A 12,954-nucleotide genomic window follows, 5' to 3' on the forward strand; every position below is an offset into this window, starting at 1 on the left:
GTGTAGCGGAGGGAGGGCACAGCCCAGAAAGAGGCTTTCGGTCTGGGATCAGGGTGTTAGGGCCGAGAGGTATGAGGAGCTGCCTCTGAGCTTCTTGAACAAAGTGCATTTTCTCTCAATGCTTTTGAGTTTCCACAAAGATCCAGTCCCTCAAACCCTTTAAAGGTGGCTTTTATTGAAAACTATGGCACAGGACAGAGTCCGCCAGTGTCCCTGCTGAGCAAGTCCTGTTCCAAACCTTCCCACACCTGAGGCCAGGGGCCATCTAGTCCTAGCCCCAGCAATGTAGGAATCAGCTAAAGTTTCCCTGACAGGTGGCCATTGCCTTAAAGACCTTTACAGCTGGAAAGCCTGGGGACAGCGTTGCTGTGAGTGCCCAGCAAACACTTTTGCATAATGGATGCTCCTTGCTGCAACCAGGTTCTTCTGCTTGGAGAGAAATGTGGTGCTTCACAGGTCCACTCCTTCCTCTTCTAGGCAAAGCCTCTCGCTCACAATTCTTGCACACAAGCAATTGGAAGGTTCAGAAAGATTAGGGGAGCTGCCTGTTTACCGCCAAAGCTCTTGTTCAGAAGTCGTTAGGCGCTGCTGCTGTCGATCTGCTCTGGGACTTTGCCAGGCTGATTCCTGAAACGCGGTTTCGGCTTCCAGGTGACAGCCTTTTGTGCCGCGCCTGCTGGATCGAGGATGATGCATTCAAATCTTGTGTTCTGTATCTTCTTTGTGAAGGTGTCGATGATCAGCTCCCGTTTCAGGGACAGGCCGACGCCCTTGGCTTTCTCCCTGGGGTGGGGAAGAGAAAGAAGGCAGAAAATAAGTTGGAAGGGGGACAGTGGACCTTGGGAGAGAACGAGATGGGGAAAGTGTGTGCCTTTATTTAGTGTTGGTTGCATGAAATTTATACACTGCTTGGTTCTGGAAAAGCCTCAGAGGCTGACGAAAAGAGCAACATGGCGAGATTATTAGCAAAAACTTTAAATTGTTGGGGAAAGTTTAAAGCCAGCAATGACCTAAAAACACATGGGCGTTCTGTAAACATTCTGGGTTTTTCTGCAGAGGCCCAAAAGAGCACATCTCTGCCTGGCATCAATAGGCAGGGAGTTCCAGAGTGCAAGTACTAGCGCACTAAGATTGATTTCGTACAAATGCAGAACAGGTATAACTACCAGTTCCACAGATTGACGCAGTTGAGCGGGCACCTGGATGCTTTAGTTGCGATTCCTGCATGGTTGGGGGTTGGACTAGATGTCCCTCGGGGGTCCCAACTCTGATTCTATGTGGGGTAAGGTGATCTTGCAAGTAACTGGTCCCAAGTTATTATGGGCTTCGTATACACCTAAGAACATAAGGAGAGTCTGCAGTGTGAGGCCAGTGGGCCACCTAGCCCAACCCTTTTATCTGAAAGTGGTTGAGCAGATGTCCGTGGGAAGCCAGTGAACAGGATCCGAGCCCAAGAGGCACTCCCCTCCTGTAGTTTCCAACAACTAGCGCCCAGAAGCATTGCTACCTCCAGCTGTGGAGACAGAGCAATAGCCATTGTGGCTGGTAAAGGTAAAGGGACCCCTGACCATTAGGTCCAGTCGTGACCAACTCTGGGGTTGCGGTGCTCATCTTGCTTTACTGGCTGAGGGAGCTTCTGGGTCATGTGGCCAGCATGACTAAGCCGCTTCTGGCGAACCAGAGCAGCGCACGGAAACGCCGTTTACCTCCCCGCCCAAGTGGTACCTATTTATCTACTTGCACTTTGACGTGCTTTTGAACTGTTAGGTTGGCAGGAGCAGGGACTGAGCAACGGGAGCTCACCCCGTCGCGGGGATCTGAACCGCGACCTTCTGTTCGGCAAGTCCAAGAGGCTCAGTCGTTTAACCCACAGCTCCACCCGCATCCCTGGTAGCCGTTGATTGGACCACCTTGAACGTGGCCAGGTGCAACAGCAGAGGCAGGTCCTCTGAAAGGTGTAGGCCACATGGAAAGGCTGGACCCTGAGCAAAGCCTCTCCTCCTTGTGGCCCCTTGTGGGCTCATGGGGAAACCATGGAAGACCATTTCCCTGACCTTCCATCCCTGAGAGGCTGCCTTCGAGGGGAGTCAGGCAGCTGCTCCATTGAGCTCCTCCGACCAGCAGCAGTCACTCTCCACGGGGTCAGAAGGGAAGGTGTTTCCAGCCCTCCCTGGAGGGGCTGCCACTGGGGACTGAACCTGGCACCTTCTGCATGCAAGGGCGGTGCTCTGACATTTCAGAACCATAGAACTGCAGGGGTTTTTTTGCGGGGGGGGGGTGGATCCCAAGGCCCATCTAGCCCAACCCTTTGCAGTGAAATTGACCGACTGCCGGGTCCCCTGGAAGCTGCAGAGTTTACTCACTCAGTGCGCCCTTCGCTCACTTCTCCACCTGGGTACAGTTCTGACACGAACTGGCCGTTGGCCAGCCAGTACATGACGCCACTGTCTTCGTAATCTGTGTAGCCCTCGCACGGGATGCGGATCTGTTTTCCTGAAGAGGAGGAGGAGGAGAGACCACATGGAGTCACCCGGCAGGGTCCGAAAGGAAGGCCAAATGGCCACCCCTTTGGAGGGAGCGGTTCTGGAGGACCAGGCAGATGGCGCATGAAATTACTGGGGTGCAGTTTAAATCCTGTTTCAGCAATCGAGGAACTTCAGTAATAGTTGCAAGGTAGATAGAAGAAATTAGATATATTAAGAAATAGTTTAATTATGATAAAAGTGTGTATTGGCAATAAGTAACATGAAATCGGAATATGGAATAGACGGGAGGTTGGGTCTTTAGCGTTAAGACCAATTTGTGTTTTATTGTTTGTTAAGAAAATTATGTGTCTATGGTTATTCCTGTGTGTAATTCGATATTTGTGTTTTCTCTTTCTTTTTGTCTTGCTGTATTAATTTTAAACAAAAGAAAGAAATTACTGGAGTGCAGAGGGTAGACTGCACACCTGTGGGGATCTGGGCAATCTTGAATGGACATTGAGAAAGCAAAGGGTGTGTGGGTGTGGGTGTGGGTGTGTGTGTGCTGGCCAGACAGAAGCCCTCTTTGGGGGGGGGGGTCCGGCTGGTTTCAATAAATGCCTTGTAGGGAGAACACTGGCAGTGAGCGCGCCAAGTCTCCTCTACCCCCCCAATGACTGTTCTCCACACCTTCCAATCTGAAGGTACCAGAGGTCTCCTTTAAATTGGGGGTGGGGGGGCTAGCAGGCTCTCCCAGCTTCCCCCACCCCCTGGAATACAGGTTCCAAATGGCTGCCCAGGTGTGGGCAAATATATAAGAGGGTGCTGGATCAGGCCAATGGCCCATCTGGTCCAGCATCCTCTTCTCACAGTGGCCGACCAGCTGCCCCGATGGGAAACACACAAGCAGGATTCGAACACAAGACCCCCCTCCCCTCCTTCAGAAGCATTGATTCCCCCCGCAGTGGAGCCAGAGCAAATCCAGCCCGACTAGGAGCCATCGATGGCCCCCTCCTCCATGAGTTCGTCTAATCCCGCTTTAAATCCATTCAAGTTGGTGGCCATCACTGCCTCCTGTGGCAGGGAGTTCCACAGTTTAACTACGTGCTTCATAAAGAAGTCCTTTGCTCTCTCCTGGGTCTTCCAACATCCAGCTTCATTGGGTACCCACGAGCTTGCTGCTTGTGGGCCGCTTTGAGGTACCTGCTGGATTTGAGGCAATATTCCTTGCGGAAAGAAATAATTCCCTGTAGGGGCTTTAATCCTTCTGCATGTAAATATCAGGAGTTCTCCAAGGAGAGGCTGACCGATTCTTCCTGACAAGCCTTGCGCTCTATACTAAGGACGACTCAAGATGCACCTGGTGGGTCTTGGAGGGACAACCTTCATGTTCCGGGGGGGGGGGGGCAAAGGTTCCCAAAGCTAGGCTTCATTGGCTATCGTCCCTATATGGACCAATCGTTCCCCCGGACCCCCCAGCACCCCTCTCAAACCGGTCTGACTTGCTTGTGCAAAGGGGGCAGCACTTACCACAGGAAGGCTTCTGCACAACAAGGTCAGAAGAAATGTGTGGCTGCACATTTGCGGCTGCATCTGAAAAGAGAAAGCACTTGAAGAGGCTCCCTGGGACCCTTGATAAGCCTTTTCTGCTGGTGCAGATGGATGACCTCCTAACCTCCTTGAGATGACTGGTGTGTGGTTTCAGATGGAGAACCATGGCTTGATTTGCTTATTGTGTTGCAAAAAAGAGAGCGCTTTCCGAAAGGTGCAAAGGCATTCAGGCCACGCACTCCTTGAAGGCATTGTACAGACTCCTGAGCATGTTGGCAGACCACCACTGCCCCTTACTGTCTGGTTGCCAAGCGCTGGCAAGCCCTGTGCCACGAGAGCCTGCGGAACAGTCTGCTCAGGGATTGGCGGACAGTTTCTGCTTGGCTCTCCCTTTGCATTTAACATCTGTTCCATGCTCTGGTGCCGCACCCACTGTTGGCTCTGGAGTCTGCGGATTAGGCCCCTGCCTCAGTCCCACCAAAGAGCCAACCAGCTCTTTGTTCTGGGTCGAATTGTAGAGTTGGAAGAGGGCTCCCAAAGCTCATCCAGTCCAACCCCCTTGCAAAGTAGGAATCTCAGCTAAAGAATCCCTGGCAGATCCATACACACACGCCCCAACTCTGCTTTAAACTCTCCAGTGAAGGAGAGTCCACCACCTTCTGAGGGAGACCGTTCCACATTTGAACAGCTTTTACCACCAGAAAATTCTTAATAATAATAATAATAATAATAATAATAATAATAATAATAATTATTTATTATTTCTACCCTGCCCATCTGGTTTCCCCAGCCACTCTGGGTGGCTTCCAACAAAATATTAAAATACAATAGTCTGTTAAACATTAAAGGCTTCCCTAAACAGGGCTGCCTTCAGATGTCTGGGACAGCTATCACATCACCTGTCATTCTTCTCCAGGCTAAACATACCCAACTCCTTCAACCGTTCCTCACCAGGCTGGGTTTCCAGACCGAGATGTTGCCAAAGGTAATGGAGACCCTCTGGAAAGGTCTGGCTGTGAACGTTGTGGGGCAGCCAATCCCTGACTGCTAATCACTCGCTTCTAAAAAGTCAATGGGGGTTTTTTAAGGGAGGGGGTGTTGTTAAAGAGAGTTATCTCCTCCCCGTGGCCACTTTGCCTTACCTTGGAAGGAGGTGCCGCTGCAGATCAGGGCCAAGAGCAGGCAGCGTGCCTGGGGGCGGAGGCCTGGAAAGAGAGAGGGGTGGAGGGAGAGAGAGTTAGCATGTGCAGCCAGCAAGTCTCCACCAGCTCATCGCTTGGCCCTAGAGCCCTGCACCCCAAGGGAACATCTCCCCAGCTCACAATGTGCAAAGCTCTCCTTCGCATGTCGTGAACCTTGGGAACTGCCTGCTGCAGGATGCTGCAATGGCCACTGGCTTAGAATCATAGAATCATAGAATCATAGAATCATAGAATCATAGAGTTGGAAGAGACCACAAGGGTCATCGAGTCCAACCCCCTGCCAAGCAGGAAACACCATCAGAGCACTCCTGACATATGGTTGTCAAGCCTCTGCTTAAAGACCTCCAAAGAAGGAGACTCCACCACACTCCTTGGCAGCAAATTCCACTGTCGAACAGCTCTTACTGTCAGGAAGTTCTTCCTAATGTTTAGGTGGAATCTTCTTTCTTGTAGTTTGGATCCATTGCTCCGTGTCCGCTTCTCTGGAGCAGCAGAAAACAACCTTTCTCCCTCCTCTATGTGACATCCTTTTATATATTTGAACATGGCTATCATATCCCCCCTTAACCTCCTCTTCTCCAGGCTAAACATGCCCAGCTCCCTTAGCCGATCCTCATAAGGCATTGTTTCCAGGCCTTTGACCATTTTGGTTGCCCTCCTCTGGACACGTTCCAGTTTGTCAGTGTCCTTCTTGAACTGTGGTGCCCAGAACTGGACACAGTACTCCAGGTGAGGTCTGACCAGAGCAGAATACAGTGGCACTATAACTTCCCTTGATCTAGATGCTATACTCCTATTGATGCAGCCCAGAATTGCATTGGCTTTTTTAGCTGCCGCGTCACACTGTTGGCTCATGTTAAGTTTGTGGTCAACCAAGACTCCTAGATCCTTTTCACATGTACTGCTCTCAAGCCAGGTGTCACCCATCTTGTATTTGTGCCTCTCATTTTTTTTGCCCAAGTGCAATACTTTACATTTCTCCCTGTTAAAATTCATCTTGTTTGTTTTGGCCCAGTTCTCTAATCTGTCAAGGTCGTTTTGAAGTGTGATCCTGTCCTCTGGGGTGTTAGCCACCCCTCCCAGTTTGGTGTCATCTGCAAATTTGATCAGGATGCCCTTGAGTCCATCATCCAAGTCGTTGATAAAGATGTTGAATAAGACCGGGCCCAAGACAGAACCCTGTGGCACCCCACTAGTCACTCTTCTCCAGGATGAAGAGGAACCATTGATGAGCACCCTTTGGGTCCGGTCAGTCAGCCAGTTTAGATGGCTTTGATGGGTTAAGAGAGAAAGGAGGTGGTCTAGCCATGGTTGCCATGTGCCTGGTTGCTGAATGGCAGTGGCTGGAGCGCAGGGTGGGGCTGAACAGCAAAAGTGCTGCTTTGAGGCATCTGAAATGCCTGCCTGCAAAGATTCTTTCCATTTCTTTGCCTGTTAGCCTCCTTGTACCACAAAGGTCAGCAATGACAAACTTAGACAGCATCCTAAAAAGCAGAGACATCACCTTGCCAACAAAGGTCCATATAGTTAAAGCTATGGTTTTCCCAGTATTGATGTATGGAAGTGAGAGCTGGACCATAAAGGAGGCTGATCACTGAAGACTTGATGCTTTTGAATTATGGTGCTGGAGGAGACTCTTGAGAGTCCCATGGACTGCAAGAAGATCCATTCTGAAGGAAATCAGCCCTGAGTGCTCACTGGAAGGACAGATCCTGAAGCTGAGGCTCCAAGACTTTGGCCACCTCATGAGAAGAGAAGACTCCCTGGAAAAGACCCTGATGTTGGGAAAGATGGAGGGCACAAGGAGAAGGGGGCGACAGAGGACGAGATGGTGGGACAGTGTTCTCGAAGCTACCAGCATGAGTTTGACCAAACTGCGGGAGGCAGTGGAAGACAGGAGTGCCTGGCGTGCTCTGGTCCAGGGGGTCACAAAGAGTCGGACATGACTAAACAACAACAACAAACTTGCCTTGGCTGATATAGAAAGGTAAAAGGTAAAGGGGCCCCTGACCATTATGTCCAGTCGCGGCCGAATCGGGTAGCGGCGCTCATCTCGCTTTATTGGCTGAGGGAACCGGCGTACAGAGGGGGGCAGTCAGGCCAAGAAGAGCCCAGCGTATCCCCCGTCACACTGTCCCCAAGGCCACCACTGGGCCAGCTGTACGTCCTCCATCCATTCATGGATGTGTCTTAGCATTTTAACTGTGTATAGCACCTCAGCAGAAAGGCCAGGTGGAAGTGCAAGGAATAAATAAGCGAGTAAATGCCGGCATAATACGAATGGACAGATCATTATCTTTATTGCTACTGCACCACGTTGAAAATGGTCATTCACAAATGCCCCCATAGAATAAAATTGTAAGGGACCGCAAGTGTCATCTAGTTCAACCCCCTGCAGTGCAGGAACATACCCTCTAACATTTCCCTGATGAAAATTGAGAACGATGATTTTACTGTTCATACCCACACATCTTACTGGGTGACCTCCAACATTTATAAGAACACAATAAAACATTTTTTTAAAAACTCCTTCCCTATACAGGATTGCCTTCACATGGCTCAGGAGTCAGATAATTCCATGCCCTCCAACATTCCTCCAATGAAAATAGAGACATCCTAAGTAAAAGTGGAACACTCCGCAGAGGATCAAATCAGAAACCAGGACGGCTTCTCTAAATCAGGGACGTCCCTGGAAAATAAGGACGCTTGGAGGGCCTGCAGGAATGAACAGCTCAAGAATCCCTGACCGAGACACCCCCCCTCCCACTGTTGAACATCTCTTCCTGTTGCTTCCTGCTGCTGAGTCGGAATCTCCTTCCTTGCCGTTTGGATCCCTTGGTTCGGATCCTTCCCTCCGGAGCAGCAGAAATCTAGCTTGCTCCATCTTCCCCCTGGAAGGCGTTTGAAGATGTCTCCCCTGCCTCCTCTCCGTCTCCTCCATTCCGGGCTCAGCATCCCCAGCTCCCTCAACTGTTCCTCACAAGGCTTGGTTTCCCTCACAGAACTACAGTTCCCAGCACCCTTTGCAAACCACAGTTCCCAGGATTCTTCAGGGAAGTTGGGCTTTGAAGGTGCGCAGCCTCGGTTTGAGGTGTACAGAGTTACACTTCAAGCAAGAGGGAAAGTTCCCCTTGGACCCTCAGCTGCTTCCTCCCTCTTTTCGGTGCCACTGAAGGGGCACGTCTGTGTGGGCGCAGATGGCGCCACTGAGGCTGCAGAGAGTGTGGCTAAGAAGCCTTGGCAGAGGCGGCGGAGGAGGCTGGCTCCCTACCTGTGGCTGAAGACATCCTCTTCATCCTCTTCGCAAGGGGGTGTCTGAGCGGAGGGAGGAGGAAGAGCTTTATATATCTGGTTCCTGACTCACAGGAAAGCCCTGCCTCCCACCCACATGCCCCCAGCAGACAAAACAAAACAAAACAAAACGCCACATTCTTCACCAAATATTTAAAATTGTTTTTAAAGCATGGCTTAGAGCAGGGGTCAGCAAACTTTTCCAGCAGGGGCCAGTCCACTGTCCCTCAGACCTTATGGGGGGGCGGACTATATTTTTTTGGGGGGGGGGAATGAACGAATTCCTATGCCCCACAAATAACCCAGAGATGCATTTTAAATCAAAGGACACATTCTACTCATGTAAAAACACGCTGATTCCCGGACTGTCCACGGGCCGGATTTAGAAGGCAATTGGGCCAGATCCGGCCCCCAGGCCTTAGTTTGCCTACATATACATGGCCTAGAGGTACCCATAAAATCTGCAGCACCTGTTTTTACTAAAAGCTCTTTAATACTTCCAGGAAAACTGACAACTTCTCGTAAGACGTGGTTTGTCCCTTTCCCAGCAGAACATGAGCACGAGAGCACCTGGCCCTCCTGTGATTTCCAGGAACTGGCATGCGGAAGCATCGCTGCCTCTGACTGGCGAGGCAGAGCAGAGCCCTCCAGGCTAGGGGCTGTTTAGGGAAGTTTTTGCTGTCTGACGCTGTGTTGTTTTTAATATTCGGTTGGAAGCCACCCAGAGTGTCTGGGGAAACCTAGGCAGATGGGCGGGGTATAAATAAAAAATTATTATTATTATTGTTATTGTTATTATTATTATTTATTTCCTCTGTGAATTTCTTTAAGGTCATCCAACTTGGTGGCCTTCGCTGTCGCCTGTGGGATCAGGGCCAAGAGTGTGCTGCGTGAAAAAGTCCTCTCTTTCCTCTGCCCTGAATCTTCGAACATTCGGCTTATTGGGATGTCCACAAGTTCTGGTGGTCCAAAAGGGAGGGGGGAAAGCTTTTCTCTACCCTCTTTCTCCATTCCATGCATAATTTGCCAACTTTCTATCATGTTGCCTCTTCTCTAAACTAAGATTACCAGTTTGTTTTTTCCAATGAATCTGGGGACACTTTTCAACTTCCTATTAAATAGATAGATTTTGTCAGGGGACAGATTTGTAAATCCGGGGACTGTCGCCGGGAAACGGGGACGTCTGGTAACCTTACTCAAAACTGAAAAGTCTCAAATGCTGCAACCTTTCTTCGCAGGGGAGTCCCCTGGGATTCCAGTGCTATTTTTCTAGAGAAAGCGGTGCCAAAACCCGCCCTGAGTGCCTCCCTTGTTCTCTTAGACTGGCAATGGCGCCCACCTGAGAGGGTGGGGAGGAAAACCCTGCCTGGATCATTTCAGTTGCCCCGCGACTCCGCCTCCTCCTCCTCCTTTCTCTATGGTTGCCCTCACTCTCCTCTCAAGGCTCCTCAGCAATTCATAGGCCACACCAGGCTGCCCATCTCATCCAGGTCCTTCGGCGGTGCAGCTGCAGTATGGCCTAGCGGGGGCGGCGGTGGGCAGAGGGGAGGTCCCAGGCAGAGACGCTCAGTTCGGTGGCCGCAAGGAGGGTGGCGGCGGAAGGGCCGGAGGCTCCCGCCAGTCTTGGCGGGGAGGGGCTCCCGGGGGCCGAGGCTGGTGAGAGGAGGCCGGAGGGGGGCAGGCGGAGCAGCCAAGCAACACAGTTGGAGCCTCCCTCCTCCCTGGCTGGCAGAGAGGGAGGGAGGAAGAGGAGCTGCTTCCTTTGAAACCCGGGAAATTTAATGGACATCATCAATAAGGGACAGCAGCGGGACACGGCGCTGGGATAAGGGAGTTTCCCGCCAAATAAGGGACGGTTGACAGCTATGCCTCTCTGCCCCCTGTTGGATATAGTTCCATTCCACCTTAAAAGGGTACAGGCATATCTGTTGTGTGTCACATGGTTGTTTATTTCCAGCACAGTCTGCTGGGAACTTCCGTTTGTATATAGCGTGCGTTGTTGCTGTTTTGCTGGAGACGAAGGGAAGCAGACATGTGAGGCGGCCGCCCGCCCCCCAAAAGAAAGTTGATGGGCATTCTCTATTCAAATGGTGGGAATCCATAGCAGTGACCAGAGGAGGAATGGCCACTGGGAGGAGCACAGAGAACTATGCTGAACAAAGGCTTGTAAATACTGCTTACACATGACTCTGACCGCCTCTTCCACTGTGCAAAGATTTATTCACTCTGCTGATAGAGCGTGCACGGGTCTCTAAGCATATCTGAGGCTCGTGTCGCTGATTGATGCTGTTCCAAGGGAGACTGGTGATCTGCCGGCTGGTGGCCTGCCTGATGCTCCCATCTCCCCGGCAGTATCCCAACACCCCCACGAGGTGCCAGTAAGTCCAAAAAGGACCAGACAAACCTGATGTTTGTTCTTTCAAGGCCCTCCAGGAACATTTTGTGGGTTGCTGATCCTTGGACTTGGACTTCCCCCTTTCCTGGAAGCGGCAGCGCTACACCACTTCTGCGCCTCTCAGTTTTGCTTTACATTTCCGCTGGCATTGCTAAGTCATGGGAAACCCATTTGAAGACACAGAGTACACTAATAATCCGAAACATCTCAGCCCTAGATGGCGCAGGGGGGAAAACCCTTCACAAGCTCAGAATGAATGTGATGTCTGGGGGGAAAGACCGCTGGATCTTTCTCAACTTTTGTGCTGAGCTAGATTTAGCGCCACGTGAGCTTCTGGTGCAAAGGCTTTCTGGTTTCTTTAGATAAGCCCTTTCTCGGCCGAATCAGAGACCAGGGAGAAGAGACGGTGGAAGAAGATTGGAAGAAATTTAAAGACTATCTACAGAAATATCATAAGATTAATGAATGTTAGAATGACATCGGATGGAGGTTAAAAGGTTATTAGCAACAATGCAGTCAAGGAGTATGGAAAATTTGAAGGTTAAAAGATGTAAAACTAAAGGTTTAATACATTAAGATATTAAGTTAAGATTAAGATAAGATAGAGGGAAGGGATTTGCTGATTAAATATTTGAACTGGAATACAACGAGGGGAGGTGTGAGGAAGTCTGGGAAATAAGCAAATGCAAGGAATATTATGAAAATGGAATTGTTTTTATTTTTATTTTTGTATTTTGTATTTTTGTATCTTTTTTTTCTTTTTTTCTATGTAAAAGTCTTAATAATTTTTTATTTTTTTAAAAAAAGCCCTTTCTCACTCACTGCCCTCCTCGCCAGGAGTTCTGGTTTCGTTCTGGAGCTCCGGACTGCAGAAAGTGCTTCTGTCCTAAATAAAGCCCTTAAGTCCCTGCACTGACCCTGGGTGACTGTTCAGATTCCCAACAGCCAACCACAGGAGTCAACTCTAGGGACCAAGGGGTTTTCGCCCCCCCCCCAATAAAATATTTGAGGGGGCCGTCCCCCCAAAAAGTTGATGGGCATTGCCATTCAAATGGTGTGACTCTAGCAGTGACCAGAGGAGGAATGGCCACTGGGAAGAGCACAGAGAGAAGGAACGCCCTGGTGCCCTCATCTTCCGCAGCTGCAACAAAACATGTCTCTCCCTTTTCTGTTTCTACTACAGCCACATCAGGTGCTCTAACTCCCCAACGATTTGACCTGACCCACTGAAGGCGCACTCCTTCGTTGTCTCCCAAGACAGTGGTGGGAAGTAGGGGGAGGAAAGGTGGGGAAATATTGTTAAAAACGTGGTCACAGGTATATCAGTATTCAAATTTGAATTGTCAAATTGTGTTAGTAGTGTTGTTATGGTTTTTGTTGTATGTGTCTTTTGCATTTGTTCTTTGTGTTGAAAAAATGTTTAAATATTTTTTTAAAAAAATAGGAAAAGGAAAAATTCTAAAACGGGTTAAAAACAAACAAACACACCAACTTCCTAACCTTTATAGTGCAATAGTGTGAAGCAGCTGTTGGCACAGGTTGCAATCCTACAGGTTTCATTTCTTTTGTCGCCTTAATAATTAACCTCTGGAAATGTGCAGTCAACCGCCTGCCTTTGTATCCTTAACATGTCCGCATTGCTGGGCACTTAATGTCTCTGCCCAAATTGTGCCGACTGGAACACTCTGTCCAGCCATCTGCCCACCCACCCACCCACTGATCCTTCCTTCCTTCCTACCCCTCCTCCGCCTCCTTCTGGGAAACATAGTTCAGCTGCCGCCAAGTCACAGTGAGCTCAGCGGGTCACTGGCCCTTCCCTAGCCTGGGGCGAGAGTGACTTCATAGCCCAGCCATGCTGCTGCCTGTTGCCCACCTGCTTTGAATCAGTTAATGATGGAAGCCAGCTGTGGAGTTCTTTCAGAGGGGTGGGAAGGGAAGCCCCCAACCTTCATTGCTATGTACTGAGTTGAATAGGATCCAAAATGCAGCAGTCTGATTGGTCCTAGAACAATGCAGCAGTATGATTGGTCCGCAGGAGCCACCCAATCCAGCT

General features: G+C 50.0%; 3 protein-coding genes across 3 annotated transcripts in view; 1 reads left to right on the forward strand and 2 right to left on the reverse strand.

Annotated features, from left to right (window-relative positions):
- The window catches only part of LOC310676834 (tigger transposable element-derived protein 1-like), a gene marked incomplete at its 3' end in the record, with an annotated part of 1,439,559 nt that overhangs the window by 663,456 nt on the left and 763,149 nt on the right, over positions 1-12,954 (forward strand). The window lies entirely within an intron of this gene.
- RNF121 (ring finger protein 121) overlaps positions 1-12,954 on the reverse strand; it is a 175,900-nt gene that overhangs the window by 130,950 nt on the left and 31,996 nt on the right. The gene's annotated exons all lie outside the window — the stretch shown is intronic.
- IL18BP (interleukin 18 binding protein) lies at positions 275-9,191 on the reverse strand. Its single transcript, XM_083436924.1, has 5 exons — positions 8,487-9,191; positions 5,156-5,218; positions 3,993-4,055; positions 2,364-2,493; positions 275-783 (listed from the first exon to the last, which is right to left on the reverse strand). Exons 1-5 carry the CDS (start codon positions 8,509-8,511, stop codon positions 579-581), a joined length of 486 nt encoding a protein of 161 aa, XP_083293050.1. The 5' UTR covers positions 8,512-9,191; the 3' UTR covers positions 275-578.

This window comes from Podarcis tiliguerta (genome assembly GCF_965153285.1).
Source record: "Podarcis tiliguerta genome assembly, chromosome: 4".
Classification (NCBI taxonomy): Eukaryota; Metazoa; Chordata; class Lepidosauria; order Squamata; family Lacertidae; genus Podarcis; species Podarcis tiliguerta.